This window comes from Odocoileus virginianus, chromosome 27 (assembly GCF_023699985.2).
Source record: "Odocoileus virginianus isolate 20LAN1187 ecotype Illinois chromosome 27, Ovbor_1.2, whole genome shotgun sequence".
Taxonomy (NCBI): domain Eukaryota; kingdom Metazoa; phylum Chordata; class Mammalia; order Artiodactyla; family Cervidae; genus Odocoileus; species Odocoileus virginianus.
In genome coordinates, this window is record NC_069700.1 from 19,667,399 (window position 1) to 19,683,928 (window position 16,530).

Genomic DNA, 16,530 nt, shown 5'->3' on the forward strand with positions numbered 1-16,530 from the left:
CCCGCCCCCTCCTCGAGATTACTTTTCTTGGCGGGAAAAGTTGGGAAGTTTTCGCGCCGGGGTTTGTCAGCCAAAGGAACTCCGCGCAGAAATACCCGGGCGGCGAGCATGGCGGGGACCGTGGTGCTGGACGATGTGGAGCTGCGAGAGGCGCAGAGAGACTACCTGGACTTCCTGGACGACGAGGTTAGAGAGGCGCCGAGTCACGAAATTAGGGCGCTCGGAGGCCCAGGGGCCGCGCAGGAGCCTAGGAAGGCCGCGGAGACACTAGGGGCCAAGGGCGACCGCGGGCCTCCAGGCTGCGGCGGCTGGGTGGCTGCTCGGGACCTTCCGCCCCGATCTGGTAGCTTTCCTGGCGACGGAGTGGTTAAGAGCAATCCTGTAATTTTTCTCTCCAGTACAAATGGTGGCTAGGTCTCACGAAAGTCAACAGGTTTTCTCCAAGTGCAAAGCCCACGTTGACCTTTTAGAGATCGTTCCCACTTTTCCCGCTCTCTTAATTTGGGGGGAGAGTGGGGAAAGGACCGCGGGAAATCGGTAGTGACCCGCCCCGTTATAGGGTCCCCAGGCTTTAATGACTGACTTCCTACCCGGAGGAAAAGACTTTATAATTTGGCCGCATTCTTTTTCCGTACCTGATGGGAAGCGGGGAAAGAGGGTTGGTACCCAAATAAAGGGGATTTTATAGACATCCTGGTGGCTTAGACGGTAAAAGCGTCTGCCTACAATGCGGGAGGCCTGGGTTCGATCCCTGGATTGGGAAGATCCCCTGGAGAAGGAAATGGCAACCCACTCCAGTACTCTTGCCTGGAAAATCTCATGGACGGAGGAGCCCGGTAGGCTACAGTCCATGGGGTCGCAAAGAGTGGGACACGACTGAGTGACTTCACTTTCACTTTAGGCAATTTAGGATTGACAGCCATGGAATATTGGTAAAGCATCTTGAAGGATTGATAGTGCTGTTTGTAAATGTAACTAAGGCTCCCAACTCCTAGGTCCCTTATATGAGAACTTTTTTTATATTATACAGATGATAGGGAAGTAAAATATTTTATTTTCATACAAGATTCTGCCACAGAAGTTGCAGATATATTACTGCAACTAAGTTATAGTTACTTTGATATATTAAAAGCCCTTTTAATTTACATTTTGACAAGTTTTTTACTTGTCTTTTTAGACTTCTTATGAGCTTGTTTTAATTCCCCATTAAAAGTTGAGAAGTGACTGCATACAGAAGAGCTGTTGGTGATAATAGGAATAATAACCTTGAGGAAGTTGTTATAATTTATACACTGGCTTTTTAGGGTGTATTTGGAATCCGAAGCTAGTGAGTGAAAATGTGGGTGAAGTGGGGGCTCAGGTCTGCCGCAGGGATGGATATATTTATCTTGCTGTGAGAGCTACCTCTCTTTAAAAACATCCAGTTTTTGAATTTGTGAGCTGCTGTAGCATGTGGTGGTTATTTTGCAGGAAGACCAGGGAATTTATCAGAGCAAAGTTCGGGAGCTGATTAGTGATAACCAGTACCGGTTGATTGTCAACGTGAATGACCTGCGTAGGAAAAACGAGAAGAGGGCTAACCGGTGAGTTTCCAAGTCACATCCCTAGTCCTGAGTGAGAATGGCTCCTCTCCCTTCCCCATGTTGGAGCAAGCTTCCCAGGGGAGGACCTGGATGAAATATGTTTGACCAGGAAGCCCTTAGTACGTCACCCTCACCTGCTTCTATGTTTTTTTACTTCTTCGCAAAGTAGGTGGTGGGCGTTTTCCTCTCCTTCCATGTTTAACTGAGTATCATTTCCCCATCACTGAGTTAAAATTGGCCCGCAGCTCTGATGTGTTCTACTGGGCCATGTAGGATGGCAGGAGAAAGTAGAGTCTAGATGTTCCCCCCTGAAGCTTTGGTCAGGTGAGAATGCCCACTTGTGTTTTGTGGGCCGAGTGTTTGAGTTCTGCCGTCTCCGCCTGACGGACTCCTGCAGCCTGCTGAGCAGCGCCTTTGAGGAGCTGGTGGCCTTCCAGCGGGCTCTGAAGGACTTCGTGGCCTCCATTGATGCTGCGTACGCCAAGCAGTATGAGGAGTTCTACATAGGCCTGGAGGGCAGCTTCGGCTCCAAGCACGTCTCTCCTCGGACCCTTACCTCCTGCTTCCTGAGCTGTGTCGTCTGTGTGGAGGGCATTGTTACTAAATGTAAGTGGGCTAAGGCTGGAGACCCGCGGAGTGGAGGTGGGGTAGACTTGGGCGTGTGGAAGGCAGGAGAGGCCGAATAGAGTTGGGGAGCTTGTGGCTTCAAAAAGGTAGAGCCCTGGAATTACCGGGTGAAACTTGAAGGAACTCAAGCGTTGCACAGTAACTAGGGGAGCTTTGAGTGGCCACCTGTGCCAGCTGAATGGTGAATCTGCTGAGAATGGAGGAGTCTTGGCTCTTGGCAGTCTCCTCCTTCTGACCCTGAATTCCTCCTTCTGCTTGGTCGGGATCAGCGGTACTTTAAGGTTTTACATGGATATGGTATTATTCTATGTGTAAATATAAAAATGAATTAACGACAGCTAGTATTGGGATAACTTGACTAGTTGGAAGAACATAATTTGGAGTCGTCATGGACTTGCCTGGGTCAGATCCCCTTTTCACTGCTTAGTTGGGTGACTTTCTATTCCTAGGCTCTCTAGTTCGTCCCAAAGTCGTCCGCAGTGTCCACTACTGTCCTGCTACCAAGAAGACCATAGAGCGACGTTATTCTGATCTCACCACCCTGGTGGCCTTTCCTTCCAGCTCTGTCTATCCCACCAAGGTGAGGGGAATCAATTAGTCGGACCTCTTCAGAGGTTGGGTTCAAAGTTGTTTTTTAATGCAAGTAGTTAGGTAATATGTAAAGTCTTCCTCTAGATGTGACTAGGGTGAAAAGTAAGGATTCATTTGAAGGAAGATTGCTAGCCATCGTTTAATATGAAAAGGCCACAATTTTTTTTTTTAAGGAAAATGTTCTCTTAGGAAATTTGGAAAACTAGGGAAGAGTTGAAGGAAGCAAAAAGGTCACTTAATGTACATTTATCTTTTAGCAAAGTTAAAGTATCATGATTTCACAATCTACTTAGAGTAATATATATGGAAAAATACTTAATGCAGTCATGTTACTCTGAAATCTTTGCAAATGTTTTACTCTGGGTTTGAGAGAAGGTTGGCGTAGAACATGATTTTAGTCTTGGTGTTCAAATTCATTTGACTTAAGGATGGTGTAAGGCCTTCTTACTGAATGAGACAAAAGAAGATGATTAACATTGATTATTTGATGTCTGAACTGATTCTGTCCCTGCCATCAGATTTTTTTTTTTCCAAGTGATGTTTTTATTGCCAGTACCTGCACAACAGTAAGTAAAGAACTATAAATATACAATGTAATTAACAGTAGAAAACAAAATTGATACAGGTGAAGGAGGGGGATATAAAGAAATGATTTTCCTGCTGTTAGAACAAAAAGGTAAAAGCCAATGCTAATCATCCAATCAGTACTCTTAAATTCTTAATCTCCATTTCTAGTTTTTCAATTAAATAAGGAATGTACAGATAACTGTAACAGTAGCAAATTGCTTCCCAGTAGCCGTTTCCCTTTCCAGTCAAATTCATTTTATGTTAGAATTGAAAAAAAAAAAAGTCAAGATGAGAAATCATTAATATCCTGGTTCCAAATTATCTTACTTGCATCTCACGAAAACTGGCAATTTTTAAAAGTTCCTGCCATCCAATGTTAATTTAGAGCGACTGTATCCAAAGGATTGTCAGGCATTGCGGAGAACACAGATCTAAAGAAGACTCGGTCCTTGTCTTCAGTTTTATCACCTGGTGGAGGAATCAACATATAAGCAAGGTTTGCTGCTGCTAAGTCACTTCAGTCCTGTCCGACTCTGTTCGACCCCATAGACTGCAGCCTACCAGGCCCCTTCGTGCTTGTGATTCTCCAGGCAAGAACACTGGAGTGGGTTGCCATTTCCTTCTCCAACGCATGAAAAGTGAAGTCGCTCAATCGTGTCTGACTCTTCACGACCCCATGGACTGCAGCCTACCAGGCTCTTCTGTCCATGGGATTTTCCATGCAAGAGTACTGGAGTGGGTTGCCATTGCCTTCTCCAAGCAAGGTTTAGTTTCTTAGAATTGTAACTTGAGTTGTTCTTGAGAGCCATTTAGCCTATTTCCTGGTGAAACGTGAAGGTCGGAGAGGTGGAATGACTTGCTTATGTTCCAGTAACTGATGGCCCCAAGGACTAGGACCCTGTCTTTTTACTCTCGGGCCACTTGCATTTTCTGAGGCACCCAGCTTTCTTTTTCGTTAGGATCCCTACTCTCTAGAATTTATTCTCCTGGAATTATTCAGGGGGTACTCTCCTGATTGCTATGGCCAAACTTCTTAGCTCAGGACCTGAAATATACCAGACCAGGTGTTCCGGCGACCGTCTAGCATGGTTCTTAAGAGCATGGGCTTTGGCGATCACCGTGGGGAACTTCTTTAACCTCTCCCAGCTTCAGTTTCCTTATTTGTAAAATGTGAAAAAGGCCTGCTTTGGGAACTGAGTTGTGATGATGATCCTACGAGATAATTTTATGAAGTTACACCACAGTGCCTTGCACATAGTAGGCACTCCATAAGTGATAGCTGTTGTGTTTTTAGAAAATTTAAATGGCAAGGAAGTAAAACTTCAAAATGTTTTTTTATTCAAGTTTAATATACAGAACCCTAGAGAAGGTAATGGCAACCTGCTTCAGTATTCTTGCCTGGAGAATCCTGTGGACAGAGGAGTCTGGTGATCTACAGTCCAGGGGGTCGCAAAGAGTCGGACATGACTGAGCACAGCAGACACACACACACACACACACACACACACACACACACACACACACACACAATGTACAGAAAAGCTTACATTGAGTGTACAGCTCAGTGATATTTCACAGGATGAATATACTATAAAATCAACATCCAAAGCAGGAAGCAGCACCTTACTAGTGCTCAGAAGTCCCTCCTGAGGCCACTCTGCCCTCAAGATCCTGACATCTACAGCAGTTACGAGTATTCTCTGTTTTTATGTTTAAATGCTTGTCTGTGTCAGGCTTCTTTTGTTCAGTGTATATTTTTGAGATTCATCCATGTGTATAGGTGCACTCCATACATTCATTGCTGCGTCGTGTTCACTTACGTGGATGTACCACACTTATTTAACCATCCTGTTGATGGTGTTTGTATTTTTCCTAGTTTTGGGCTATTACAAGTAGTGCTGCTGTGAACATTGTAGTATGTGGCTTTGGGTGAACATTTGTGTTAGGTATTAACCTAGGAGTGGAAAAGCCGATTCCTAGCACAGAAGAATTGAGTATCTTATATGTACGTGTTAATATAACCATGGTCCCTCTGGCTGTAGATCACCCCTTCCAATTGATGGTTCGTTACTAGGACAGGATTGTGAAGAACTGGAGAAGATACTTGGGGCATTATGTTCCTAGATACTAATCTTGTGAGGGTATCTGAATTATATTTGTTTCCTGTAACAAAATGAGTGTGTTTCTAAGACAGGGCTGAGGTGACTGCTGCTCCGTGTGCCTTTTTCAGGATGAGGAAAACAATCCCCTTGAGACAGAATACGGCCTTTCTGTCTACAAGGACCACCAGACCATCACCATCCAGGAAATGCCGGAGAAGGCTCCCGCCGGCCAGCTTCCCCGCTCCGTGGACGTCATCCTGGATGACGACTTGGTGGACAGAGTGAAGCCCGGTGACCGGGTGCAGGTGGTGGGGACCTACCGCTGCCTTCCGGGAAAGAAGGGAGGCTACACCTCGGGCACCTTCAGGTACCTGGTCCGTCCTGAGGTGTCCGGAACGCAGCTGGCAGAGTGCATTCAGGTGGCAATCTTTCTCCAGTTTGCCATCGTCCTGAGAGTTCCATTAGATGGACAGAACACTGCCTGCCTGCAAGATGAACTGTCTTTTGCTAAGAGTGGAAATTACTGGTCTCATGTTAGAGCCTCCTGGCTTGCCTGGGGGTTTCTCGTGTGTTTCCACCTCCCTCCAGGACACTCATTTCTTTAGGTCAGCAGGGGGTAAATTCACAAGGTGAGGCGCCATGAGCAGATTTGTGTCATGCGTGCCAGGTCACTTCAGTCGTGTCCAACTGTTTGCAACCCTTTGGACTGTAGCCCACCAGGCTTGTCCATCCATGGGATTCTTCAGGCAAGAATACTGGAGTGGGTTGCCATTTCCTTCTCCGGGGGATCTTCCCAATGCAGGGATTAAACCCACATCTCTTATGTCTCTTGCATTAGCAGGCAGCTTCTTTACCACTAGTGTAGCTGAAGAGAATCTGGTTGAATTCAGAACAGCTTTTCTTTTCTTTTTTTCTTCCTTACTCCCTCTTTGTACTCTTCCTCCCCTCTACTTCCTTCCTTTCTTGATTTGCCATTCTAGGTTAGAAGCCCAAGAAGGTTTTGGTGTTGGCAACTGAAAATAGCCTCATGCTTTCCTCTCTATCCCAGGACTGTCTTGATTGCCTGTAACGTGAAACAGATGAGCAAGGATGTTCAGCCTTCCTTCTCTGCTGAAGACATAGCCAAGATCAAGAAGTTCAGTAAAACCCGCTCCAAGGTCTGGCGTCCTCTGGGGATCTGAGGGTGGAGATAAATTTGTTAGGGTCATATTTGGGCATGGCCATCTTTGTCCTGGATCAGGAGGAAGGTCAAGGTTTTTTCTCTGAAGTATTTGGTGCCAGCTTCTAGTTTTGAGTCAGTAAGCAAAAGGGTGTTTTTCTTTAATATTTCTGTTGTGCTCCCTGTTAAGTGAACCTAATATAAATATTAGAATAGGAGTTAGAATATTAGTGTACAAAGTCTATATGGGATATATCAGTGATACACTGATTGCTATTTAAATTTGAAATATGTTTTTTTTGTTTTAGTTCTCTTATTTTTCTTTAAAAAATTTCTCTCTTTAAAGATAGAGTGCCCATATTTGGAACTGAACAGAATATGTGCATGTGTGACAAAGGTTACTGCTGAAGCACAGTACACAGTCTTACTAAACCCAAAATGTTTTGGGCCTGGAAACACTTTTTGTTTTTCTTAAAAATTAAAGCTCCAAGCAGGAGTTGGAATCCCGGCTTTCTCTGTGTCTATTCTGATAATGCTCTGATCATTGTGAAAGTCTTAGAGGAGTAGCTTTTACCATTAGAAACAGAATATTTCTTCAAGCATCATCTGTGGCCTGAAGTATGAAGCCAGTTCATCCAGCCCCAGGGCGTTTCCTCAGGCTTTTTACTCAGTGGTTGTCCCTCCTCTAGGATATCTTTGACCAGCTGGCCAGGTCGCTGGCGCCCAGCATCCACGGGCACGACTATGTCAAGAAGGCGATCCTCTGCTTGCTGCTGGGTGGGGTGGAGCGAGACCTCGAGAACGGCAGCCACATCCGTGGGGACATCAATATCCTTCTCATAGGTACGGTGTGGGGCCTTGGGTAGCTGCCTGGTCTTCCCCTGTGGGGTGTGGTTGCAGGAATCTGGCATCTGTCAATGTGTGTGTCTGTGCCTAGCTGTGTTTCAGTTCCTTCAAAGGGCAGAAGTCTAAAGTGAATTTTTAAAGTTATATCTTTATTATTTCTGGGTTTTCTGATTTTTAATGTCTATTCTTCCAGGAATGGTAAAGGGAAATTGAAAAAAAATTACATGAACAACCCGTTACTATATATTTCTGTTGTGTCAAGATCTGTGCTAGAAAAGCAGCACTGGCTGAGGGCGCTGGGGGTGGGGGGGGTTCCGAGAGTCACCGCTGCCCCGTCCCGTTACAGGAGACCCATCGGTCGCCAAGTCCCAGCTGCTGCGATACGTGCTCTGCACAGCACCGCGGGCCATCCCCACCACCGGCCGGGGCTCCTCCGGTGTGGGTCTCACGGCCGCTGTCACCACAGACCAGGAAACAGGTAAGGGTGGAAGGGTCCTTAGCAGAGGTCTGGCAGTGAGGTGCGCATAGATGGTTTGAGCTTGCTCTGGGCCCTGGCTGGTGTTGGGAAGATACACCTGAGAGGTTAGAGCAGGCCTGCCTGGAGGGGACTGGCAACAGTGGGTAAATCATGTAAATGGTTTGGGTGGCTGTCTAGTGACAAGAATGTCTCCTGGAAGGTTGTCAGAGAGAGTTCTGAAGGAAAAAGCTTCTGACATTTGAAGAGAGATAAAAATGAAGATTGTTACTATTTTATACATTAGATAGGGTTTTGAAGGCCAGTGAAAAGAGAACAGAGATCTAGTTGGGAAATGGCTTGAAGATGAGGCTCAAAGAGGAAATCTGTGAAGGAAGGCCGTTGGAGGCTGGCTACTTAGGTATCAAAGTGGGACAAGTAATACTGTCCAGATTGGAGCTTGAACAGATGACCCCAGGGTCTTCTCTGAGTCTTAGAAGCTGACACCTCTTCATTCCACTCTCCCACTCATGTGATGGTGCAAGATGCTTAGAAAGTAGATTGACATCTCCCCCCCGTCCCCCCACAACCTGGATGGTAGTGTGTGTTTTTCCCTCCCCACCTCCCAGGTGAGCGCCGTCTGGAGGCGGGGGCCATGGTCCTGGCTGACCGAGGCGTGGTTTGCATCGATGAGTTTGACAAGATGTCTGACATGGACCGCACGGCCATTCACGAGGTGATGGAGCAGGGCCGAGTCACCATCGCCAAGGCCGGCATCCACGCCCGCCTCAACGCCCGCTGCAGTGTTTTGGCAGCTGCCAACCCCGTCTACGGCAGGGTGAGTGGAGTCAGGCACTCAGCTGTTGTCCTCACCTTCATTTGGTTTTGCTGAGTAACTGGGCTGTGGAGTTTATTCCAGGTGACCCAGACCACAGACTACAGTAAGTTCGTCATCTTGTTACTGCCCTTGGTTTAGGACGGTGGTTCCTCACCCATTCATCCACATCAGAATCCCCTGGGAAGGTACTTAAAACACATTTTTAAAAATACAAGGAAGAAAACCAAAGTGACCTGCAGCGTCACAACCCAGGTAGCTGATATTGACATTGAAATGAGAGTACTGTACGCAGGTGGTGGAAGGGTTTATGAACAGAGCAGAGAGATATAATACGGAGATTGACAGCCCGCCTTCTCTCTCCTATTCATTTCCCAAGAGAAGACCACTGACAGCTCTTGAGTGCTTCAGGAAACCAAAACTTTAGCGTGTGCCAGTAAATATATTATCTCCTTGTTAAGAATTAATCTACTTGTCTTTGTTTCTTGGTATGACTATGATGTGCTTAGGTGTAATCTTTTATATTTATGCAGCTTGGGGTTTGCTTAGTTTGGGGGGTTGATTTTTTTTTTTTTTTTTAAGCAACAGCCTATTCCATTGTATGGACTTAAGATTTATTTAGCCAGTCTCCACGTGATAGACATTTGGTGTTTTCCCTTTTTCCTGCCTGCTGCTATGACTGAAGCTGCAGTGAATACCCCTTAATGTGCATTATGTTAAACATTCAGGGATGAATACTTGGCAATGGGATTACTGGATTAACAGTTACATGCATTTTTATGGTAGAGATTACCAACTAGCCCCCTTTAAAGACCGTACCACTGTTATACTGTTAACTAATATTTACAGACGCTATACATTTATTATCTCCTCTCATTCACTAACTGTGTGAGGGAGGGAGGTATTATCTTCATTTTACAGATGAGAAAATGAAAGCACAAAAGGTTAAGTACCTGTTGAGTCACAGACTAGAAAATGACAGAGAGGGTTTCAACCCAGAGCCCATGCCGTGCGTGGACAGTTTATGATCCCACAGTGCATGGAAACACCTGTTTTGGTGGCATATTTAAACATACAGGTGCTCAGGCCTCAGCCCAGAGTCTCTGAATCCTAATCTCTGAATTGGGGCTCCTGGGGGCTCTGGTTTAGGAAGTCTCCGTAGGTTGTTTCTAATGGGTTAGTGTGGGTTGAGAACTGTATGATTTTTAGATTAATGGTAACATGTGATACGTCATTCTGAAGGTTTATTTGGAAAATGTAGGGAGAAAATGGCAGGTCCTGAAATGTGAACGCGATCAGGAATGTTACCTGAATGTTACCTGTGAGGTTTTTAGGCCTCTGACTGTGGGGAGCCATCGGCTGGTAGGCCTAGAGTTGAAGGATAAGAGCATAGGCATTCTTGAATCCCAGGAAAACCTCCTTGGGTCCTTAAGGTACTGTGGCTTATAGATTATCACCCATTTTTGTTGAGACTTTACGCAGTACCTTCCAAGTAAAGAGGCCCAAGGTTTCAGGTGTTTCTGGCTTAGCCAGCTTATCTGTCTTCATCACAGGTAGAAAGAGGGACTCATCTTCCAGAGCTGATCTGCCTGGGAGTGAGCACTAGTAAAGCTTGAGAAGGAGGAGGCTGGCTCTGAGACCCACACTCGGCCTGTTAGAGGCACTGGAGCTGGGAGGCTGGGGCTCTGTTCACAGAGCATAGATGAGGAAAGGGCTGCACACAGAGGAGGTGAATTCCATTTCCTAGTAGCTTTGAAATGCTGTACTTCTTCACAGCTTGTTTGGTTTGTATTCCGAGGGTCTGGCCTTCTGTTCTCACTCCCATGACTGATCTGGCCTCCTTGTTCTTTCTTGTGATCGACGTTATCTCCCTGCTCCTTTTCTCCGTGTTCCCCCCTACAGTATGATCAGTACAAGACCCCCATGGAGAACATCGGGCTGCAGGACTCACTGCTATCCCGATTCGACCTCCTCTTCATCATGCTGGACCAGATGGATCCCGAGCAGGACCGGGAGATCTCAGACCACGTCCTCCGAATGCACCGCTACAGGGCACCCGGAGAGCAGGATGGTGATGGTGAGGCGGGGGGAGAGCCGGACTGATGTGGGGGGCGCCCAGACACAGGCCGCACCCAGGCCCAGCCTGGGGCGGGGGGCGTGGTGGCATCTGGGGTGATGTGAAGGCGCCCTCGCCTCCCTGGTTCCTATGGTGTGTCTCTTGTCCATTTTGGGGTCTGGGAGCACCTCAGAGCATCTCCTGTGGACCAAGTGGTTCTGCTTCCTTATTTGTGGGGCCCATGTGTCTGCTTCCTTCTGGATCCTTACTTTGTGAGTCTCACCTGTCTTCAGAAAAAGTGATTTTTCTCTGGGTTCAGCTCTTTCTTACTCCATTCTCCCAACTTGGGCTTCTCAGCTATGCCTCTAGGCAGCGCTGTGGATATCCTGGCCACTGATGATCCCAACTTCAGCCCGGATGACCAGCAGGACACCCAGATCTACGAGAAGCATGACAGCCTTCTGCACGGGGTCAAGAAGAAGAAGTAAGCATTCTCCACACCTCCTCCTGGAGGGAACCTGAGATCTGTGTCACGTTAGAGCTGCCCATGCCAAGGTCATGCTTGGAGTCATCATCGTGGGGATCTGTTTTCTTTTCCGGATTGGCATAATTTTTCATGGTCACTTGCCTTGTGAATGTTTGTGGGTGATCAAACTTAGGTTCTGGTGTTTTCCTAAAACGGAAGGCTTTGACGACCCGCCTAACCGGTGGTGGATGTGTCTTGTTACCCATGTACGTGAAGCGTTGCACAAGTCACATGGCCCTTGGAGCGCATGTTGAAGGGGTTGGTAGATCACAAACACTGGAAAATCTGCAGGCAGATTTGGATAAAGGAGACTTGTGCTCAAGCGCCCAGAGCCTGACAGGTGTGCTCAGTTGCTTAAGTTGTGTCCGACTCCTTGTGACCCCGTGGTCCATGGCCCAGCAGGCTCCTCTGTCCATAAACTTCTCCAGGCAAGAATACTGGAGTGGGTAGCCATGGCATGCCTGTTTGGCCATGGTGCAGTAGGAAACACTGTGTAATCTTGAAACACACTGGTTTAAGAATGTAGAGTTTGGAGTCAGAAAAGGAATTTTGAGTCCACTTAAAATTCTCTGAGCCATATTTCTCCCACCGATAAAGCAGGACAGATAACACCTAAACTACCTACTTCACAAGTAATACTTAAGTAATACTGTAGAATTAAATAAAACCCATGAGAGGGTTTTGGACATGTCCTGTATAAGGGGTTTGTGACACTGGGTTCCAGGTCATGTGTGCCCTGTCGCGTGACCCTGGCTTCCCCGAGGAGGGGCAAGGCCAGGACCCCAGGCAGGTGCCCGGGCTGCGGCAGGGGACTGACAGTCACCGTGTGTGTGGGTCCAGGGAGAGGATGGTGAGTGCGGCGTTCATGCGGAAGTACATCCACGTGGCCAAAATCATCAAGCCGGTGCTGACGCAGGAGTCAGCCGCCTACATCGCGGAGGAGTACTCACGCCTGCGCAGTCAGGACAGCATGAGCTCGGACACCGCCAGGGTGAGCCCACCCTCGGGGACGATGACCCGGAGAGTGGGGACCGGAGCCCCTCAGGATGAGGCCGGGGAGGGAGTGCCCGCGCCCCCAGGAGCACGGGAGTCATTTTAGTGCCGTGATTCCTTCCCTTTTCCTCTCTGGCTTGAAGGGCTTCCTGTTACCCCGTTGCTCGTCATCTGGGCCTCAGTGGGTTCTCCCAGCTTTAGAAAGATTGTCGTCGGATAACCCCTCTCATAACCCCCTCCCCCCGACATGTGGGTGTGACTCTGGACAAAGTATTTGAAACTCTTGAGTCCCCTCTTCCTCATCTCTAAAGCTGCTCCAGATTATTAATGACTGACACCGAACATGAAAGCGGGGTCCTGGCGTGTGGCGGGCCCTGCGGCGAAGGTTCTTCCCCACTGTCCTCACTCCAGCCGGGAGGCACCTGGTTGTCTTCCCTGTTCAGCTCGTCCCCCCTCCCTCAGCGCTCTCTATCATGTTTCCCTGGTTACTTTTCTTTGGGAATTTCACGTCGTTTTTCTGGCTAGGTGGCTTGGACTTCCCTCCCTGTGCAGGTGGGTTTGACGGGCACGCCACCGGGTTTCTGGAGGATGGTCCCCCCTGTTCTCTCCCCCCAGACGTCTCCAGTGACAGCCCGGACCCTGGAAACCCTGATTCGCTTGGCCACGGCCCACGCCAAGGCCCGCATGAGCAAGACCGTGGACCTGCAGGACGCAGAGGAGGCTGTGGAGCTCGTCCAGTACGCTTACTTCAAGAAGGTGAGCGTCCAGGCGCTGCGCCTGCAGCTCCTCTGAGTGGGTCGTCTGTGCTCGGGCCTCCCAGCCAGGCATGGCTGACCCCGGCATCTGGAACATGGGCAGAGAGCAGCGGCCTTTCCGGTGCCCTCCCTCTCCAGTGGTTGTCAGCCGTGGTGCATGTGAGAACCAGCTGGAAGGCTGTAAAACACTGAAGTCAGAGCCCCTGGAGGCCTCAAAGACTCTGGTTTCATTGATGAGCGGCACCTCAGCTGACGGCTCCTCTGTCTGCTCCTTCTTTGCCTCTTGAAGAAGCGAGTGTTTCCAGAGTCTCGGCCTTCCTCTTGGCAGCTTCTTCAGGTGTCCTTTACACCTGCAGCTCCTCCTGGAAGTCCCCCGTGTCTGCTGCTGTGACACTGTGTCTGTCTGGTTACACAGTGGGCCTGGAGGCCTCGACTCCTTTCTGTACCTTGTCCTCCCCACCCACCAGTCGGATGGACTGTAGCCCTTGGGTGTTCAACTGTGGGTCTGATGAGCTTTTTTTGACAATCTCTTTGCTCGCGTGGGAGTTGTCTTAAATACCTAATCTATAAAGAAATGGCTTGTTTTTCCACTTAAGCAATATGGGATAGACTTTTTCTTTCACTTCTGTATTCAGTGGACACTCTTAGAGTGCATGCTGTGAGAAGGGTGTGGCACACGACTCCTAGCAGTTTTAAAGATGGGTCACAGCCGACTCCCTGCACCCCCTCCTGGGCTCAGGAATGAGTGAGAGGCCAGGGCATCAGACCCAGGGGCGTCACTGCTGCTGCTGGTAGTCGGGCAGGTGGGGGCTGTTCTTCATTCAGTCCCCGGTATCCATGACCCTCCCACCCACCCGCACGTGGCTTGGTCCTAGGTTCTCGAGAAGGAGAAGAAACGTAAGAAGCGAAATGAGGATGAATCAGAGACGGAAGATGAAGTGGAGAAGAGCCAGGAGGACCAGGAGCAGAAGACGAAGAGGTTGGATGGGGCACAGAGGAAGGAGATGAAAGACTCTGGTTGGGACTGGGGAGGATGTTCGGCGGGGGGTGGGGGGGGGGAGGTCATAGCTGCAGGAAGGGGTGACCAGACCAATGCTGCAGAGGGTTGGAGGGTGGAGGTGACCCAGACAGACAGGGTTACAGCCTCCTTTGTCCTCCGTGTGAGGATTTGGCCTTGCTAGAGAAGCTCTGGGGGACTGCTGGGTTCACATTTCAGAAGTCTTTCCTCTGGGTTATCATTTCAGGCCTGAGACTGAATTTCTGAGGGTGGGCGACAGGGAGAGAGCCTTGGCAAGCAGGGCCTGCTTGTGCTCTAGTCCAGGGACCTTTGGTCTCTTTGAGAAAAGGCAGCGGTTTGTACAGGCCCGGGCCCAGCATTCCATTTGGACTGTCGGTGTTTTAGGAGGAGGACCCATCCCTCGGATGCCAAGGAAGGGGACTCCTATGACCCTTATGACTTCACCAACACGGAGGAGGAAATGCCTCAGGGTGAGCGAGCAGCCCCCACTGGTAAAAAGATGGTCTGGGTCTCCTGGCTCTTTAATGCTCTGTGTTATGCATTTGCTTGTGGGTTCCCATTCAGCTCACTGCTTGGGGCCCTGTGTCCAAGAATCCAGGAAACTCAGAGCTTTGGAAATAAGCTTTGTCCTCTCGTCTACCTCCTCGGTGCACCATGCTCTTTGCCAGGCCTGGCACGAGCGCCCCAGATCCCATGGGCTGGGGGGCTCCTGCCTGACCAGAGCCTTTCTTCCAGCTGCTTTGGCCGGCCCCACGTGAGCCCCAGGGTTGCAGGCTCAGCGGGTGGAGAGGGGCCTCTGGGGTCGTGGACGTGGCTTCACCTTGTTGTTTTCTGCTCTCTGTAACCTTTTCCCCTCAAGTGCACACTCCAAAGGCTACAGACTCCCAGGAGACCAAGGAGTCCCAGAAGGTGGAGTTGAGTGAATCCAGGTGAGTAGGGAAGGACCTCTTCCCTGGAGGTAGGAAACAAGCTGTTATCAACAGAGCTCAAAACTAGAGGCCCAGGGATTTCTAGAATGTTTATATTCTGATGGCAATTTCAGGCTTGAAAAAAGTTAGAAAATTGTGTAAAGTATTCAGGAAGAAACATTAAGATCAAGTGTAACTCCAGCCCCCAGGACAGCGAATCGACTACATTTGAAAGTACTTTGAATCTTGGAGGACTCGTTTCAGTGACTGCGGGTTTTCCATAGTATGAACATGTACATTCTTGTGTTTTCTAATGAGGGATGTCTGACTTTCCTAAGACTGCTGTTTACAGTAAAACGCATTCTTAACACATGTCACTGTAGTGGTGAGGATGGACCTGTGGGGTTAGTTTCTAGGAATAGATTCCCAGAGTCAGAGGAGATGCACCTCAGAATTATAACACATGTGGCTAACTTGCTTCCCAAAGATGTCATCCCAGTTTGAATTTCTGTCAACAGTGTACAGATGCCAGTTTCCCACATCCTCAGTGGCTTCTGGTTTTTAAAATGCTGTTATTTCTCTATGGGCAGGAAGCTCTGTAACCTAATCGCTTAGCTTTGAGGGCGAAGCTCAGGCACGGAGCGGCCATCAGGGGCAGTCTGTGGGGTACACTGATGCTCATGGGCTCCGGCATCGTTGTGGCAGCTTCCTCCTCCTTCACCCTCTCTCTCCCATCCTGGGCAGGTTGAAGGCCTTCAAGGCGGCCCTCTTAGAGGTGTTCCGGGAAGCTCACGCACAATCAGTTGGCATGAGTCGCCTCACAGAATCCGTCAACCGAGACAACGAAGAGCCCTTCTCCTCCACAGAGATCCAGGCTGCGCTGAGCAGGATGCAGGACGACAACCAGGTCATGGTCTCCGAGGGCATCGTCTTCCTCATCTGAGGGCCCTCGTCTTTCGACCGTGGGGTCCAGCCAAGAACGTTCCTTCCAGTTTCCTCTTCACCCTCCCTCCAGCCCAGCCTTTGCCTTCATTCCTTGAATGTCAGTGTTGAATTGAACTGAAGTGGAGGGTGGGTGACAAGCAGAGTCAGGACTCGGTAGAAGCCTGAGGACGGGTCAGGAAAACTGCCGTGGGGTCAAGAGAAGGTGGACGGGACCAAGGCAATGCATCTTCACTGCACAAGACTGGACCATCCCCACTGCCGGCCCCAGACAAGCCACACCATTTTTCACTGTAGACAGCACAACTTTGAGTATGTTAGGGGGTCACAGCTTGTTTCTGTTCATCCTTTCTGTGTTTGCTTCTGCCCCCCAGCAGTTTGGTCTAGAACAGACTCTGGTGGTTCTGTGCTGATGGAGAAACTGAGGCAAATCCTCAGGCCTAGAAAGCTTGCTTTGCGGTAGCACCAGTTAAGACTCATGGAGTTTTGACCCAAACATCCAAGACATTTAATAAACACTCATGTTTTATGCTCTCCATGTGACCTAAATACTGTGTGATTTTTTTAG

General features: G+C 48.9%; 1 protein-coding gene across 3 annotated transcripts; it reads left to right on the plus strand.

Annotated features, from left to right (window-relative positions):
* The first annotated feature begins 10 nt into the window (after positions 1–10).
* MCM3 (minichromosome maintenance complex component 3) lies at positions 11–16,053 on the plus strand. 3 transcript variants are annotated; one of them, XM_070456316.1, is made up of 17 exons: positions 11–186; positions 1,471–1,583; positions 1,981–2,189; positions 2,660–2,790; positions 5,599–5,837; positions 6,519–6,627; positions 7,319–7,472; positions 7,822–7,953; positions 8,559–8,767; positions 10,667–10,841; positions 11,178–11,304; positions 12,187–12,337; positions 12,955–13,095; positions 13,970–14,073; positions 14,497–14,603; positions 14,972–15,041; positions 15,765–16,053. In XM_070456316.1, exons 1-17 carry the CDS (start codon positions 109–111, stop codon positions 15,961–15,963), a joined length of 2,448 nt encoding a protein of 815 aa, XP_070312417.1. In that variant the 5' UTR covers positions 11–108; the 3' UTR covers positions 15,964–16,053. The 3 variants fall into 3 exon arrangements, with proteins under 3 accessions (XP_070312417.1, XP_070312418.1, XP_070312419.1); XM_070456317.1 differs by having other exon boundaries at positions 12–186; positions 14,497–14,582; XM_070456318.1 differs by lacking the exon at positions 1,471–1,583 and having other exon boundaries at positions 21–186; positions 14,497–14,582.
* The last annotated feature ends 477 nt before the right edge of the window (positions 16,054–16,530 follow it).

What these genes read in the sequence shown, in the direction of transcription:
- MCM3 (XM_070456316.1), top strand. Translation starts at nt 109, where the DNA reads ATGGCGGGGACCGTGGTGCTGGACGATGTGGAGCTGCGAGAGGCGCAG. An exon ending in TGAGCGAGCAGCCCCCACTG is followed by an intron (nt 14,604 to 14,971) that starts GTAAAAAGATGG and finishes TTTCCCCTCAAG; the next exon opens with TGCACACTCCAAAGGCTACA. An exon ending in GTGGAGTTGAGTGAATCCAG is followed by an intron (nt 15,042 to 15,764) that starts GTGAGTAGGGAA and finishes CATCCTGGGCAG; the next exon opens with GTTGAAGGCCTTCAAGGCGG.